Source organism: Centroberyx affinis, unplaced genomic scaffold (genome assembly GCF_046629955.1).
Source record: "Centroberyx affinis isolate AG114_WGS23_722 - 3 ecotype Tasmania unplaced genomic scaffold, CSIRO-AGI_Caff_v1 ptg000372l_1, whole genome shotgun sequence".
In the NCBI taxonomy this organism is placed as follows: Eukaryota; Metazoa; Chordata; class Actinopteri; order Beryciformes; family Berycidae; genus Centroberyx; species Centroberyx affinis.
The window spans coordinates 18,247-36,977 of record NW_027279042.1 but is presented as its reverse complement, the minus strand read 5'-3'; the positions used below and the strand labels follow the sequence as shown (position 1 = coordinate 36,977).

At 42.1% G+C, this 18,731-nt stretch overlaps 1 protein-coding gene across 2 annotated transcripts; it reads left to right on the top strand.

Moving 5' to 3' along the window:
- Positions 1-214: 214 nt before the first annotated feature.
- LOC139641450 (uncharacterized) lies at positions 215-18,501 on the top strand. 2 transcript variants are annotated; one of them, XM_071515860.1, is made up of 11 exons: positions 215-388; positions 629-700; positions 880-956; positions 1,707-1,807; positions 3,442-3,558; positions 4,756-4,830; positions 13,913-14,051; positions 16,143-16,225; positions 16,391-16,487; positions 16,647-16,851; positions 17,659-18,501. In XM_071515860.1, the coding sequence occupies exons 1-10, from the start codon at positions 292-294 to the stop codon at positions 16,812-16,814; spliced, it is 1,026 nt and encodes a 341-aa protein (XP_071371961.1). In that variant the 5' UTR covers positions 215-291; the 3' UTR covers positions 16,815-16,851; positions 17,659-18,501. The 2 variants fall into 2 exon arrangements, with proteins under 2 accessions (XP_071371961.1, XP_071371960.1); XM_071515859.1 differs by having other exon boundaries at positions 16,647-18,501.
- The last annotated feature ends 230 nt before the right edge of the window (positions 18,502-18,731 follow it).

Here is an 18,731-nt window from a genome sequence, read left to right as displayed (position 1 = left end):
TATGTACGTTTGCCGATACTGAGGGTTTTGTGTAAGGGCAAGAAATCACCAAGTTATGCTACAGTTGCTACTAATGAATCACTCACAATAAGAGATGTTAACACTGATCCATGTTGATTTATTTGTTAAGTATGTCTGTTTATTCCCACTGTCAGTTGAAGTCATGGACAATGATGATTTGAATCGTGATGTAATACTGCTTTCTTGTAGGCTACACAAAGTAAGGATAAGGATCAAGGACAGTGCAATCAACCTGAAGTCAAAGGCAGACTCAGTTATGGGTCTGTGCTCATGAACATTGGAAAATGTTTGCTCTTCATCATCCTCGTCCCTCCGTTCCTCAACTATGCATCACTGCAGAGAGAAGGACAGCTGCTCATGCCTAAAGGTTTTCATGTCCCAATCTACAGTAACCCTCACAGAGTCATTGTTTTTCTTCAATTTTATTTTATGTTGCCTTGATCATGTAAAACAGGTTTTCATATATATTTTTTTAATATTTGAATTTCATCTTGAAATTGACACCTCTCATAGGGAGGCTGTCAATAGGCCTATCAATGAAGTTTTGAAAGCCACATTTTTTTATGAAGCCTAATCTTTGTTCCTGTTCTTTCCCCCTTATATCCAGATGGCCTGGTTGTTGATGTCGGTTTGGGTCAAAAGATGCACCTTTTGTGTAAAGGACAAGGAAAACCAGTTGGTAATAAAATAATATGAATATAATTGGTTCTTATCAGTGATAAAATGTTATTATAAATATTATATCCCATTTTCTTCTTTATGGTCTACATTTTCTGGTAAATTATTTTGTGTTGCTGTGGCTTGTTGCATGAAGGATCATAAGAGTCTGTGTCTTTTAACCGGTGTGTTTTTCTTCAGTCATATTGGACGCCCCGACTGGAATGTCCTCAGACATTTGGTTTCATGTCCAAGAGAGCGTTGCTCCACTGACAAAGGTGGGGAACTGGCAAAATTACTGTGTACTGTACTGACTAGATATATTCTGAAATGATATATCAAAGAGAAAGAGTAGGAATAAATTTCCCTGTGGATTATGGATATGTTTTGTATTTGTTGGATAAATCAAGTGGGCTAAACAAAAATGTGATTATATATCTCAGATGTGTTGTATCCATAAGATGCACTGAACGCTAGCTGACATGCTGACATTGATTTTTCTTTTGACCGAGGAACTCCATTGCGATGAATTTTTCCCTGCAACTGCATGCCTCTGGAAGCAGCCACTACTAATGCGGTCATGTTGTTTGTTGTCGGGGGCATGTAGGGACAGTCCTTGCAACAGCCCTGCCACATCCTCTCTGTTCAACAAGGACTCAGCATAGCAGAAAGTCAGGGCCGACAGCCTGCCCCTTGTTGTTTGTCTGAAATGTGACCGGAATGAGGTCACTGGCTTGTTGCGGGAGGGCCTAGATCCATCTGAACAACTTAACAACAACAGCAATACCAAACGCAAAGTTACAGTACTCTGTTTACACCTGCATCCTCATCTTTTTAAAGGGAGATTGTCTGGGCTCTTGCATCCTAAGTCTGCTAAGTGCTTCTCCAGGATCAGAAGCGGGGGGGTGATGTTTCTAGTGGTTGTTTGGGGAATCGAGAGCATGTCATGTGGTATGTAGAGCATGGTGTTATTTAAAAGATAGATGGAAGAAGCTAAACTTGTGGTCTCTGTTTGTCACGTCGCCCAGGTATGCACCTATGACAGAATGGGATTGGGCTTCAGCAAGCGGCTGATGCAGAATGAAACCACAGGAGCAGAGAAAGTTTGGGGGATGTCAACGACTGGACGGTGAGCATAATACTTAATTCACTATCATTGAGTTGAGTTCTTCTGACACTCAACATGTAGAGCTACACTTCCTTGAGTCATGCACGCAGCTGTACACCAAGTCTGCATTATAAACATCACGTCACTGTTTCAAGTTTTTTTTATTATAATGTGATTTCTGAATGGGTGAGCGGGCTGTTTCAAGCCAGCGGGGTGAGGTCATCTGTCTCTTTAGCCTGTTGTTGCTGAGTTTGATTGAAATTAATTGGGGAAATCATTGGGTGAGATGTGCATGCTGAAGGTGACATAGGCCTGATTCAATCAAACATCTCCACTAGATGTTTCTGTTAGACCTCTGCTTTAATTAGCCAGCTCACTCGTCTCTGTGGCGACTTTGTTTGTATGAATTACGCCACAGCTCAAGGGAATAGGAGGAACAGGGGTGTGGGGGGGGGGCTGTGCCAGAGACTTGTGTAGGGGGAAGTCATTCCTATCGGTGCTGTTGCAATTCCTATTGGTCAGAGAGAGAGGCGGATAAAGGTCATGGATTACTTAATGCCCCTTTAACACACAGTTACACAGTCTGAAGCAAAAAACTTGGACTGCTACACATCAGGACTGTGCTCCAATGAAGGTTTTTAATTCAGTTTCCTCATATATTTCCATCTAGTAGCCATAATCCCCTCCTTTAAACAGTATTTCCTTGATTAAGTGGCCATTTGGGACCGCTTATCGATTGTCTGGGCCAGCAGAGACTAATGTGGGCCCGCTGCCCTGCATTACGCTGCTTAACGCGCCACAGCCCCGCCCCGCCCTGCAGTGCACCACCCCGCCCCGCGCTGCACCGCGCCGCCATGGGATTCGGCCGTAATCTTCCTGTCTTTGACACCGTAGCGCATTTGTCGAGCCTTAAATCTGTCTACGGGATGAGCGGGCGTGGTTCGCTGACGGTCAGCAGTCTAGTTTACCTTGGCATCTGGCCCAGACAGCAGGCGGCCACCCATTTTTGATGCAAGCAATCAATTTCCCAGAATTCAATATCTCGGGGGGTTTGATGACTGCCTCACCTTCCCCCGGCGCGGGCTGTGAAACCTCTTCATTTCAGCGTGACACCCCGGGTTTGATTTATTAGAGCCAGAAACCCAGGACAACAGATGGCTGTCAGAGAGGAGCCGCTGCATTTTATGTAATGATGATGCTCCTTCTGATGATATAAGTTCGCCGGTGTTTGTTTTTCCTCTGGTGTTTTGCAAGGCCAAGGCTGGCAGTCCCTTCTTTATCCTTTAATTTGGGTTACAGCAGTGTTGTTTATCTTGCCTGCTGTGTCTGGGCAGACATGAAATGCAAAACAAAAAAATACTGCCGACCTTTACTTTCATCCAGTTGTTAATCATCTGTATTGACATTTTGGGATATCATATGTAAAAGTTCAATACAATATATTCTCTTTGCTATTTCTGTCTTAGGTCATTTTTGCTTCCTGACAACGACGCTCTCATGAGTCCATAATAAACTTATTAAAGAGGCCTGTCTTTGTGTTCATCTTTCATGCCAGGAGTCCTAGGCCCTCCTTGCTCAATAAATAAACATCCTGGCCCAGTTTGCGGCGTGTCCTGGTTATTTTGTAGAGACAGATGAGCTTTGTTGTCTTCCAGGATGGTGGACGACCTGCACCGGCTCCTCCAGGCTGCCGGGATAGCCACGCCCTTCATCCTGGTGGGCTCCGAGCTCGGCGCACTCAACGGCAGGTTCTACAGCCACATTCATGATGTGTAAGTGGAAACAAATGCACAGTTAATAATAATGACTAACAAAAATATAGTTGACTTAATGCAGTATATCATCTCATTTGATTATGGGTGGGACAATACGCTTTTCGCACGATATGATACGATATGCAATATGGGGTTCACAATTTGATACAACCACGATATGATGTAATAAAAAATAAAAGTTCACAAGCAAAGTCTGACAGAATTATGTGCAGAATTATGTTTATTTCTGAGCCGCAAATCTTTCTAGTGATAGCATTGACTTCCTAGAAAGTACAATTTAAACAAGTGCAAATACTCTACAGCAGAATAAAATGTAGCTAATATCGCGATACATTTTTCTGCCCCACAATATGTATTTTCACATTTTTGTATTGCGATATATTGTATTTCGATGTATTGTCCCATCCCTACATTTGATGCATGGTTTACATCAAACATCCAACTAGCAAACTGATGTTATTAGGACTAATTCACACTTTAGTCAGTTATTACGAGTTTTATTAGTCAGTCACTTCAAATCAAAGATTATCTCCTAACTCATCGGTGGGCAGTACGTGAGAATATAAACTATATCCAAAATGTATTTCAGTGAGTGCCATATAACAGCACAGAAGATGCAAATGCAGTGGACTATGAAAGTATCTACCAAATCTTTGGATTAACCTGTAAATCATCAGCGAGCACATTGATAATCATGTTCCCATACTACATTATATACTGTGCAGTGCCTCCGCTAATTCCTCTTAAAATTCTCATACTCTCAAACACACACTTTCCAATCCATGGGACATAAATATTCCAGCGCCCATCCCCGCCATCGTCCACAACTCGCTCATCTCGGAGACAACACGGCGATTAACATGACCGAGCAGTTGAAAGATTTAGCGTCTAATCGGCTGTGATGCCGCGGCCGCTAGGGGAGTAAATTAAGTGGCGGTGAGCGGATGACACCTTTCCAAATGAAAATCTCGCCCCTGGATGTGGTGTGTGCGTGTGCGGTCATCCATCTGCGGGGGCCGAGGACGGACGAATCGACAGACAGACGGACGAAGGTGGTGCCATCCATCTCACGCTCATTACGGCCTGGACCGGGAGGGTAAAGTGGACAAGGGTAGTCGATGAGTCCTACTTCATCTGTGTGTGTGTGTGTGTGTGTGTGTGTGTGTGTGTGCGTGTCCTCTCTTTGTCCCCCAGGCAAGTGTCAGACCTGGTCCTGATTGATCCCATCCCAGAGGACGTCTTTGAGGAGGAGCAGTGGAAGGAGTACTGGTAAGTTTATAGTCTGCTTCAGGGAAGTAGGGAGGATGGAAGGAGGAGGAGGAAGGGAGGAAGGAGCAGAAGATAAAGGGGAGAGGAGAGGAAAGAAGATGGAGCAGGAAGGAGAGGTTGGAGAGGCAGCAAGTAGGGAGTAGAGGAGAGGAATGAGAGAAGGGAATGGGGCGGGGCACGGATAGGCGCGAAGAGGACGATAAGGAGTTGGGGAATGAAGGGCAGAGAGGAGCAGATAAAAAGCGAGAGGCAGGGAAGAAGAGAAGGGGGGAAAAAAAGAAGTGTATCAAGAAAAAAAGAGGATTAGGGTGAAGGGAGGGAAGGCAGAGACGGCGGTGTGTTTTATGAGTCGAGCTCCCCAACTCCGTCCTTATTGGCTTTATGGGGAGGACTCGCTGTAGTTGATTATCTTTGCTGGGTGGGGCTCATTAACATGATTAATTGGAGGCCAAAGAAACTCATTAGTTGATCACAGTCTTTTAGCATGAAACAGATGAAAGAGGAATCGGGGGTGGTGGCGGTGGTCGGGACCGATGACAGAAAGTGTAATAACAGTGTTTTAATCCTCCAGGCAAGATACATGTCAAGCGGTAGTCATTGCCACAGCATATACCTCATTATACATGAATTATCATATAGGGAGGACGGATTATTATTAATGATAATCAGGAGCACGGAGGAGGAATGTCAATTACGCAACGCTATCAGTATCTCAGATTGTTTACAACTGAAGTATGCCATGTAACAGTGCAGCGTGTGTAATCATTAAAAGGTATTTCACTGCAGCACAGACTATAATTAATCAGTTATATAATTTACCAAAGCGTGCTAAGCCTTTAGCTGTAACTGACAGCCTTGCAGCAACGACTGCAAAACAAACGAATCTCCCGAGCCCCGCTGTGTTTGTGTCATTTACAGAGGAGATCAAAAGGGTTTTTCTTGCTCGAAACGCAATAGATATTTCTTGTACTGTTGCAAAATAGCAGTATCTGTCATCTGGAATCACCGAGGAGGAGTTACGGGCTTAGTTATGACAGAAAAAGTGTGGTAAGATCAAGTTTTCCCATTTTGGGCATGACGCCACGACTTAGTGCTTCAGAAGTTCTGTCCACCAATATTAGCTCACTGGTTATATAACAATGAGTTAAGCCAGATAAGAAATGGATCCTTGAAAATGGCCTAATTTGTACGTGACTCAAAGTGGAGCAGTACCATTTATCAGGGATATGTGTCCAATTATCCTCTGATTAATAGGCATTCATTTCACTGCGTACATGACAGTGCAGCCACAATCCAATTACTCTGTAGAGAAGCAATGGAGAAATGAAATGAACCGAGGACTTACATTTACTCTGTAAAGAACAATTTTATCACCGGTCTCTGATTTGGATGGGGAAAACAGAAACAGCCATGTGATCTACACAGTATGAAGATACAACAGATGCATCACAGCTCTATCTCACACTGCACATCACAGCATCCCAGTACCGTTGGCGTTCCTCGACTTGCTTTCCTTCCTTTCTTTCCTCTTTTTTTCCCTTTTTGTTCGACAAGGTTGCATGTAGGTGTGCGTTTCTCTCAGTCTTTCAGATATGGGTTTATTAGCTTTCGGAGGTCTTACAGTATTTGGTACACAAGATAAGTAATCCAGCGGGGAGCGGGGCTGCACCTGAGGAGGGTTGTGGGGAGACCGTATCAGCTTTGCACTGGGACCGGAGGATTTACACATCAAAGACCTGCTCATTAACAGCGGCTCACTCCCAAAATTAGTTCTGTTATATCCTACAAAATGAATCGCCACCATCTCCCGAGAATGGTATTTCTCTCTCTCCCTCTCTCTCTCTTTCTCTCTCTCTCTGTCACATGCACTGTTAGACTTGAAAGGGTGTGTGTCTGTGTGTGCCTGTGTGTATGTGTATGCGTTCGCTTGTCGTGAGGGGTCAACTTTCCTACTGGGGATTTTCCTGTGAAGACGTCGCAGCATGTGTCTCATTTCCTTTCCCAGGCACAGATAATGCTTCCTGATGAAAAATAGAGCGGTGGGCGCAGCGTCAGGGATTAGTCCAAGCCCCCGCCGCCCGTTTGGTCAAATTGCATTCAGGACAAGAGCCGGTGTTTTAAAATCGCTCGGCGTTCATTTTTTTTTTGTTTCGCGGGTTCAAGCGGCGGAAGTCAACACACCGCCCGACATCACCTTTGCGTCGCCCCACTTGAAGACAGATCTCACAGCGGTGTGTTCTTAGAGATTTTCACCCAGAGCGAGTGTAGTCTGGAGATTACAGTGGGCTATAATAAAAATATCAGGCCTTGCTCTCTCTTTGGCTTTCTTTTCTCTGTAAGCACTAAAGAAAAGACTGTAATATCCTGTACTTTTCATCATGTTAGCACCTCTATATGTATACCTGTTATTATAGCTGTTTGCTTTATTTGTCCCAATGCTAGGCAAAGGCAAGGCAAGGCAAGGCAAAACTTTATTTATATAGCACATTTCATATACAAGGCAAATACAATGTGCCAATTGTTGGTCAGCATAATGATCAAGCTGTAGGTGACCAGTGCCAACTGTAATTGGGCTACCATTTGTTTTGCAGGTTGAAACAAATGGTACCAAAGGTATTAGACTAATAACTCTCATCTTGTAGTGAGTGCATACAGTTGGTGTGTTTGAAAGATGGAATGTAACTGTGTACATGCACGCATTTACACTCTCAGGCGTATGTGTGTGTATGTGAGTGTCTCCTGTCTGTATATGCTTGTGCATTTTGTGTGTGTGTGGAGTACAAAACTAATTTACCCCATGGGGAATATATTTGCTCAGAGAGCAGAAACAGTGGGAAATGCTCTTGTCTAATGGGATGGTCCTTACAGTTTAATGAATGCTGATTGATTGGCAAACCCTCCGTTTTAATGTACCATTACTGTGTTTAGCACAACTCAGTCCTCACAGGAGCATCACTTGAAAGTCTTATCTCCCCATCCGCTCCCTCTGCATCCCAGTTCTTTTAAGTATGAGTCGTCAGTACATTTTTTCCCTTTAATAATAATTTGAACGATCTGAGCTTGATGATAAAATAGACATCCAAAAAGCATCTGGGTGTGTTTTCAGGTATGTCGCAGTTATATTTCAAGTGAGATTATTTCAGCTTATGCACATTTATGTATGTTTGCTGTTGTGAATCTTGTGTCCTCTCTGTGTGAGCGTGTGTGTGTGTGTGTGTGTGTGTGTGTGTTTGTGAATACATGATGCATGTAAGCGGTTGCTGAGAGAGTGTGTTAGGTGACGAGTGCCTCACCTGACGCTCTCTCAGTGTGGGCCTAGCAGCTGTGGCTGTGGGCCTGGATGGAAGCCTGATTGAGTTATGAGTCCCAAAATGAAAACGACACTTTCTGGCCCATTCATCATCCTGCCCGTCATTAATATGGCCAGCCAAGACACACACACGCACACACACACACGCACACGCACACACACACACACACACACACACACACACACCCACACATTCACATTCTCGTGCACACTTGAACACATAAACATCCACACGCATACAGATACAAACACACACCTATTCAAACACATGCACACTATATACATACTGTATATCCCCACACGCCACCTGCAGCAGTGTGTCAGAGATGGACATGTTCTGCCTCTCACCTGGAGCCTGCTCAGTATGACAGGCAGCGTATGACTGTCACTGTGACTGACGACCCGCTCAGGTCTCAGAACCACTGCTATTCCTCTCATTTGGTTTGATTTATAAGCCACACAGGGCTTTAATGTGAGGGAAAAGAAGGGCCTTTCTATCCATTTGCACTGCACTTTGTTGGTTGATAGATTTACAGGCATACCACAATGTCTGTTCTGAATTGTATGGCAGCGTAATGTTGTAGCTGCTGATGTGGGAGCGATGATGTAAAATCTCAACTCTGTGAAAGGGCAGCTCAGTATATAAGAGCCCGAATGGACAGTGAGGATATTTTCGTCCTGGGTGCTTATACCTTTCGCTGTTGGAAGATTAAAACATTTCCACCAATTGAATACCTTGAGTGACATTATATTATATACCCACTACAGCCTGCAGTGGTAAACTGTAGTTGGAACAACAGCAGCAGGAGCAGCAGCCAGTGATGACACATCCAGTCTCCCCTCAGAGCCCAATCGCTCTCACTGTGAGCTGCGTTCAATAACCCAGCGGAGCACAGCCCCGCTCTAAACCCCCCCAGGGAGCCGAGGCCCAGATTGACAACAATCACCCGGGTATGAAGGGATGGAGGGTTGGAAAGAGAGAGAGAGAGAGAGACGGTGAAAAAGAGAGATGCATGGAGAAAGTTGGGATGGTGGGGGGTAAAATGAAGCACTAGAGGAAGATAGAAGCCTGACAAAAACATGACGCAGTATCGGAGGCTATTGATTGATTATAATGGGGAAAAAAAACTTTGTGAATCTTTCATGTTTACTTCTATACAGTCACTATAAGCAGTTTGCATCCCACTTTTTGCATACTTTCATGTGCTACAAAATCAGTTCAAAATACATTCATTAACGATTTTTGGTTTAAAATCTGAAGCAATTTTTGAAAAGAGAATATATTCAAAATATCTCAGTGTAACCTAATGAGGAGATATGAATAATGTATGTTACAAAATGTTTTTGCCAGTGAGAATTCAGCCAAAGTGAGAAAGGAGGGGGGAGGGGGGGGATAATTTTACAAAGTATAAATTGCTGTTATTGGAATTTTAGACTTTCACACAACATTTCTTGCATTTCAATCCCACTTTGATAGAAAAGAGTACTTTGTGTGGATTGTAGAACACAAATCCCAAAGATGTGTGTTTTGAGGCAATTTTGCAGCACAGGAAAATATGCAACAATCATGGTGTGTGTGTGTGTGTGTGGAGGGAGGGGGTGGTGGGGTGTATGTGTGTGTGTGATTCATGATTAGCATGGTTCACACTGTGGCTCCTGTAATGGCTCCTAGTGTGTCGGCCTCCTCCCTCCGTTCTCCCCTGACTCAGCCAGAGAAGCCACCCCCCCCCTCCCCCACACACACACACCCCCCAGTCCCCACCCCCACCCCTCCAGAGACTCCCAGACGAGTCAGGAATGCCAATTAATTGTAATTAGCACCACTGTAAGCGTAACTATTGCCGTTACGCTCCACTAATGAAGCGGGGCTGCCCTGGCCCCTGTGTATTTACCCCAGTGTAATCTATAGTATCGATGCAGGGAGGAATGTTGAAGCAGGGGAGCGGATGCTGGACCCAACCTGATATCCGCTGTGGTGCAAGAATGACACCATGTGCCCACACTGGGTATTACACCGTCAAGCTGAGGTTTTTGGCATGGGTGTTTTTGTTGCCTCTTCACATTGCAGTAGTCTTTTGTTTGGGAAATTATGTCTAGTGCTGTTTGGTGTGACCTCGGAAAAACTTTGGATCTTCATATCCAGGTATAGGGGCCTATAACTCGGTCTTTTAATGAGATAACTTCTTCTATTTCCTGTTTGAAGTGCCTCATTTGATACTAAATACTTTCAAACAATGTCAAGTCAGCCAGGACCCAAAATGAGTTGTGAAGTTACTTCTGGTTGGTCCCCATTTGACCGTATGAAGTCTAGCAATGCAGATATAATAGTAAAATGGAATGTGTTGTGATATTATTGGATAGTACAGTAAAATAGAAGGCAGTTAGATCACATTTTTCAAAGTCTCCCTCTTATTCATACAAACTGAATCATAGTACTTAATATTTTAGGATAGTATAATAGAATGTTTTTACAGTAGAATGCATTTGTCAATGCCTTCCTCTGTATTCACACAAACTCAGTGTCACAGTGGTTCAGTCTTTGGCTTAGTTTTGCCTCCAAAAACTGTTTTACAGCCCAATGTTGACATAAGATGAAACTTTAATGTTCCCTGTGGAGGAATTGGCCTGTTGCAGCAGCACATCCAGAAAAATAGAATATAAACATGAAACATAATAAAAATAGAATAGCAAATATTAGAGTTAACAGATAAACATATGCAGCGGACAATTTCAACACACAGCCTCAAGGATGATGCATTATACTCCTTGGTATTTTGATAAAAATTACTGTTTTTTTGTTGTTCTTTTTTTTCAAAATTTGAGAGGGGCTGTTATCTTCTGCTCTTTAAATTGTTTTTCAATAGTACAATATAGTGTAATATAACTGCAATACAGCATTATGGCATGTCAAGTCCATCCCCACAGTGTGTAGACTTTAGATCATTTCATATAAAATAGCTTCACCTTATTTGTCCGCTTTGTGAACAGTATGGCAGTTGGTACTCCAGAGTGTGTGGTACTCCATTCCTCTGGTATGGTAGTTGGCAACTGTAGGCCTGAGTGTAGCCTCATAGTTTGTGCTTGTTTTATGAAAGTCACATGGTATAATGTAGTAATTAACAACATGCTTAACATGTAATGTTTTGTCTTCATTGTAATAGCATGTGTGTTTATTTTTTCTCTCTGTGTAGTAGATGAGGCCTGCATAATACACTGCTCTCCTTTCCCTACTAGTTTGTAGAGTCTAATAGACCATGTTTCAGTCTGTGACTGTCAGTACTTTAAATGTAGGTTTAATTGTAGCTTACTTTATTGTGAGACTTTTGTTATGGTCCAAATTTATGGTTTAATTTCTCCTCCTTGTTGTAATATAGTTACTTAAGATGCTGTAGGCTGTGATAGATCCTTACTTAAAGAAGTCATTGAGGGTTTTATTAACTTCTCCAATAGATGCTCAGCTTGTCGTGCCTGCATGAGCGTTAGCAGCACCTAATCATGTAACAGTCCACGTACATAGTCCCTCATTTTCGTAATAGTCGGTGAAAGCCCTTGCAATAACCAATTTTTAAAAATATTCCGTCTGCGTAATAGTTAGTTGAGCCGCATGTAATAGTCCATGTTTAAATGTTCTCTGCTCATTGTAATAGTTGGCAGAAGCTCGTGTAATAGTTCGTGTTTTGTGTGTGAGCAGGCTCTCAGGTAACAGAGGCCCTGCATATGGAATGAGATGGTAATGAGGAGGAGGAGGGGAGCCTTATCACTACAGGGCCAAATTCCGACAGTGAATTGCGCAGTTGTAACAAAAGTAACAGAGCGTCCATTCAGCCTGCACTAATCCAGATGGGAAAGTCAAACAGCAGAAAGTCCACGGCACAAACTCATTTCATCACTTTATTAATTTAGATATTGCCTCCTCGCTCCTGTGGGGAGAAAAAAAAAGAACCCCTCTGAAATGACCAACATCGGTGAGGCGTTTTGCTCTACATGGTTCCCCCACTTCGTCTCCTCCCGTTATCTGTTTAATTCATCCCGCCAATCTTGGCTGTCTTTACCCACTAAATTTCCCTTTGACACGCATGCCTTGCTTCGCATAATCCTCACTCCGGGGCAGAATTAAAAATGGAAAAAAGAGGAGGGAATAGGACAGGTGGCTGGAGAATCCTTGAAATAATGTTCAATGCCAGACCCAGGAATGATTTGACCAGATTCGAACTGGGGGGCTGATAGAGAGAGAGTTTTTCTTTTTTTTTTTTCTTTTTTTTTTCTTCTTCTTTTTTGGGAATCGAGGGGGAAGAAAAAGGTGACAGGTGGAAAATGTATGGAGACTGAAAAGTCCCTAAAGAGCCAGGTCGAAGAGTCAGTTCTAAATTGTGGTGCCAGAATGACTTCGGGGGAAAACGGTGGCAAGGAAGATGAGAATGTCAAAATGTCACTCTCCGGAGGTCTGATTTGAAAAGTTTTCTCTGTCTGTGGAAGACTGAAAATGAGAACAGTCGACTTGTTTCTTTCTTCCCTCTGCCTGGATCTGCGATTGACCTGTAGGGACTTCTGTACCATGAATATGGTGGACATGTTTATCTTTACACAGCCATTTACAGCAGCTGAACAGCCATTTGCTGGTGTTTCTATCAGCCTTATCTGACCGATCGGTATTGACATGCTTTGCCAGAGCAAAGCTTGATATTTCAAGCCACAGTTCTGTAGGTAGCAATGTGCCATATCAACAACAGGTGAAATGGGTTATTTTACACATGAAAAGTGCATGTTTATGATGCAGGCTTGATACGAGGGGCATAATGGCGGTGAAGCAGTGCTGAAACCTGTCTGTTGTTAACTGCAGTTTACCATGGCATGCAGTGTTGGCTTGTGCAGAGGAGGCTGGGACTGAAGATACTGAACCGCTTGTCAAGTCAATTACAGATATAACAGATACAACAGTATGGGACGACCTGGTACTATGCACATCCTAGGACTTCATGGCTATTTAGGGCTGGAGGTTTATGGTGCAAGTTGATAGTGGTTTTTGGTTAGGTAATGAAATCTGCTGTAAGATCAGACACAAGAGAAAGGAGCTGATTGAACTCCTAGGCCTAGCCCAGGTCAGGAGTTAAGACTAGCTGTGTGTGTGGAGGACGGGCCCGCGGTGCATGGGGGCTGATCTACAGCGTGTTGGCTGCATGTTGGGGCAGGCTGTGCCGTGCAGCGATGGCGGCAGCAGGCGGGCGGCACTATTGATTGGGCTCCACAGGCTGAGACCAGCCAATTCAGAGCACCAGTGAGCCGAGACCGATTGGGCCTCCTGAGTTACAAAATCCCGGCGCTCGTCTTCTCATCTGCCAAAAAAAAAAAAAAAAGTATTTCTCATTCCCCAGTCAAATGTCTCCAAGAGAAAGTTTGAGATTTTTGGTTGAAAGGGGGCTTGAAGAAGGCAAATATTCACGGTTGATTTTGATTGGGTCCATCTTAACATCATCGTAATTTCATTCCTCCTACTGTCTAGGACTATTCATTTATCCTACACAGCAGCACATAATCATGTTGAGCATAAATCAAAAAGAGGAAGAAAATACGGTTGCTTATATGAACATGGACAAATGTCTTATTTTCGGGGGATCTTGTTTACTTTAAAGGTTATAGGAAAACCAGTAAGGGGAATGACGCTTATATTTTTGAAAATAGCTGTTCAAATCATTAAATTGCTATACTTAAGATTGCAAATTGTCTTCTGCTATTTTTTTATGAGTGTGTGTATATGTGTGTCTCTGTGTTCAGGTACAGTAAGCTGTTGCCATCGCTCCAGGCCAGGCAGTTCTCAGCAGCTACAGGGTTGAGCCGTATGCTGATCATCCTAGGGGTGATTGAACCTACCATCAAAGGAGAAAACATCTCAGAGGAGGTCATACAGCGCCAGGTCAGGCTAACACACACACACACACACACACACACTACAAAGAAGCATGCCCCCAAGGCTATAACATTGACTGTCAAAACTTATTTTTTGCAAAAAAATATCCTGTTCGGTTGTGTCATGCTGAAAGTGAAAAGCAGGTCTGGGGTGATTTATAGGTGATATAGGAATAAATATAACAAGCCATCAGTGCTGAAGGATGCTACAAAGCCACAGATGTCGAGTTTTTACAGTCAAGTTTCTATAGTCAGGAGAGAAGACTTTGGCTTTGTGTTCAAATTCTCCGACAGCCTTGCCTTTGTTGGAGCTTTTTCTCGACCTCATCAAAACAAAGAAACGCAATGGAAGGAAAAAGCGTGATATTCTTCAGGCATTTCAGATGTAGTCCATGCCTTCCACCGTTCCCCTACAGCCACAGGATGGTGCTAGTGCAAGAATAATCATGGCTCCTCTCGAGGAGAGATATGATGTTGGCAAAACCATTTGTTTTCATATCGTCAGAGAATGTGAATTTGCCATGATATGACACCAGATGTCATTTGAAATAAATGAAAATTGAACCTGTTCCTGCAGCTGACATGACATCACCAACGTACTGTATCTTCTGATGCCTGCTGTATTGTAAACTCAGCCTCCTGACAGGTCATTGGGAATACAGTTTGTGCAGAAGGCTGTTAATATAGGTTACAAGCTTCTCCAACCCTGCGCTGTGTATTGCAGATGAGCTCTTGAATGGGAAGGTTGTTTTCTTTCGCAGTTGTCCCTACTCAGATCTGCCGTGAATCTGTTTAGAAAAAAGGAAAGCATACAGTGGTGACACTCCTGCCTGTCACCAAGTCCTGTAATCATTTCTTCCTTGCTATGGAAAACATCTTAGGCAGAGGAGTAGTAATGGATTTTGGTGATGAACAACAACCAATATCTTTGGCAACATGGGGAAACACAGTCCATAGACTTAGGCCTTGTTTTTAGCAGGGAAAAAACCTGAACCATCATGTAGGGTGTATTAGGGAAGTAGAGAAAAGAGACAGAGGGAGATTACAGTGAGAGAGACTGGAGGAAAGGTAATTGCAATAGCCGTTAAGTTTAATGTTTTCTGCATCTTATTCTTATTTAAGATCCTTTTATTTTTTTGTTTGGAGAAACGGGTTAAAGAGTTAAACCACAGTTTACTGGCACTCAATGACATTCCTAACATCCGTTCAGCATTTTTTTTTTTCTTCCGCTGTCTTGTGCGAGGCGATGACGACTGCCTCAGGATGAGTGTGAACAGTTCGTTAAGATGCCTTGTTCTCTGCCGCCACCCACGTTTTGATGGCAGTAGTGATGAGGGACCTATTTCAGCTTTTCAAGTATTACAGTTGTTGCCAAGGAGATAAGGACAGCATTGTGCTTGAATTCTCTAAGGAAAGAGAAAGGTTTTGTAGACGGACTAGTGAAGGTTAGAACACACACACACACACACACACACACACACACACACACACACACACACACACACACACACAGAACTCAATAGAGCATGCAGTCCATTTCTCAAGGGCATGTTCTGTGACCACTGCTTAATTGAACTGGAGCAGAATTGTTTGCTGCTATGTTAATGGCACCAAAGCTATCTCTTCTCATCACATGTGTGTGATAGATACAGTTAAAGGGGAATACCGCTCAATTTAAGAATTCATTCTATTCTATTCCGGTGGCCTAGTGAACTTTCTCCCCCAGCTGGAAAATCAAAGAACCAAGACTCTGATTTGCGATGTGATAGCAGTATTCTGCCTGGAGCTGCTCCATTGACAATGAATTGGATTCGACTTCATAGAATTCACTGCATTCAAATGGGCTTGATATTACAGTAGTTATCAGTTCTTTATCCATCTTTTCCAAATCATTCTCCATGGCACTGTAAATCTGGTATGAAATTAAGGAGGGGAACAATCACTTCTTTCTTGTAGCTGGCAATGGGAGACAGTAGGAGTTTTGTCCCAGGGAATATGAACATACTTAGATGCCAAGCGTAGTTGGATTCATTATAATAATACATTTCTCCTTTGGATTTTATGACTGATTTCTGCTTTCCGTCTCTACCTCCTATAGAAATACCTGCTAAGTAACCCCGCCCACCAGAGCAGCGCTGTGGATGAGCACTACTTTCTGAATGAAAGTGCAGCTCAAGTAAGGTATGGCAAACATATTGTCCTACAGCTATCTGACAATAAGAAAAGCTTTCATATCAAGATGTTTTTCTGCAGTGTTGTGGTATTTGCATGTTTTAAATGTAGTTCAACTCAAAATGAACATTAAAATATTACACAAAATGAGTATTATTTCTTTCCTCTTTAAAGGGACATCACAAAGTTTAAGCCCCTGTCCAGTAGGACGTCAGTGAGTGTGATCACTGGAGATTCCTTTGACCAGCAGATGCCAGAACACCTAAACCAAGTGAGCATGCGTAGCTGCGCTTTCCACCTGCTTCATGATGCATTATTAACACTTGTACAAAGACTGTCTTGTGTATTAAGACCCTTAATGCAATCAGTAAACAACAGTGTAGTAATGATAGTGTAAAAACCATAACAAATGATTATTTCCCTGCACCAGATGGTAGCTCAGCTTCAAAAGAAGTTTCTAGAGGAGTCCTATCCATCAGCCAATCACATTCACATAAAAGGAGTCGACCGGCGAATGATCTACAAGAAGCCATCTGCCATCAGCCAGCACCTGAGGAAGCTCGTCAACCAGAGACAGGCAAAGCAGCAGAGCCAGTGACCCGTGGCCAACATTTCTTAACTTTACAAGATAATAGGTGAATATGTTTCAAATATTCTATTAAATATAAAAGGAGTGATTGATGTAACTTGCCCCTGCAACTAGCCTACTGTTTTCTCTTTTGAGATTGCCTAAATACTGTATCTGTTAAGGTAAATCAAACACACCTCAAAAAGGCCGTTCTTGACTATAATTTGGCACAACAAAAATACTGGAAAAAATACTGGAAGCCTTTTCATTGAAGATGACTGGAGGGTATTCAGTGTTGGAGAAATGTTTGCAATGTCTTAGATTCAGAAATGTTATTTCATTCTCTTTATTTGGCTAGTCAATGCCAAAAATGGTCTTCTTTGCACATGCTCTTTATGATGTTGGTATAAATTATGGATATTTTGTTTGAACTACTCTTTTGTGCTAAAAAAAAAAAAATTACATTAACTGTTAGCCACAAAAGTCACTGTTCTGAGTTTTATTTCATGCTATTCTATCAAAACATACTGCAATGTTAAACCCATAGAGGTAAATGTATTGAGTTCCTCCATCTATCTGCGGTTTATTTGTTTCCAGCTTCAGTAATTTGTTACAGGTTCTTTGGTTCTGTTGATGTGATGAGAGATGAGATGTTAACTACTTGAATATAATTGATTTACATCAAAACCAGACACCAGTTTTTTTATGGACTGATGTTGATTTGGTTAATTTTGTAAATTGCAAATATATGAGAGTCCTGCTCGCAATGCTAGCTTCGCCTTACTGTAAATAATACAAGTTTTTATATGATTTTGTATCTATTTTTAGCTGCATTGCACTGTAACTGTATTCATTTTCTAAACTGTCTTGATAGGTATACAGCACAAATAAGAAGTTAAACTGTGAAAGAAAGACCAGACAGCATTGGATTATCCTGAGGATTTAAGTTTAATTATGACACCACATCAAAATAAAAATTTCCAACAGATCTGGAATTTTATTCCATCCATATACATGCATAGCAACAACGTTTTAAGAAACATTTTCTCCCATAATCAGGACATTGGAATGATCATTTTACATCAGTATCCCCGCCGACCTCCCACCCATCTTGTTCATCAGCAATAAACTTAATTCTTGTACAACTTCTTTTTTTCCCTATGGGGTTACAAATAATTATATGCACAGTCCCCATTTCATAATACTGCTTTCAGTAATGTTCCCTCATTTACAAAGTATTGCATTGAGAGCAAATTTCAAAAAGGGAGACCAAAGTGTATCATCAAACAGAAATACGAGTACTATACAAGAATGCTGCCATCCTCATGAAAACATCCACATCTGAGTTGAAGAAAAGAGACAGGGACAAACAGCCACATATGTATGCAAAGCCATGTGTATATGCCAAAATGTGAGATGCAGGGTTGTGCCTGTTATCACCCCCAAATGGTGATTTTTAAGGCTAACATGTCATTAATAGCAATCTGCAAGTGACAATTTGGGCATATACAGAAACTGGTACAGCAAATAAGAATACACAAGTGCCTCAGTAGCTATTTTTGTGTCTAAAATGCATCTCATTTTTGTATTCTGTCTATTGTTTCATTGAGCCTACATTACAGTGTAAACGATATGTGTGCTACACAAGAATGACTATACAATAACATTACAAACAACTCTGATATAAATTTCATTTTGAATTTAAATTAAGATCACTACTCCTATTAATACTGATTGTAAAATAAATAAATGTGAAAGTGGCACCAATATTACTCTTGATTCATTTTTCTTTTCTTTTTCTTTTTTAACCAATGGTTTTGCATTTTTAAGTCTTAAAACGATGAAAGAAGAAGCTTCTCTTGATTGTCCACAAGCAGCGTTTAGCACTGCATGATGCACTATTCCAGACACAACAGTGTACCAAAACAGAAGAAAAAAGGGGCAAAA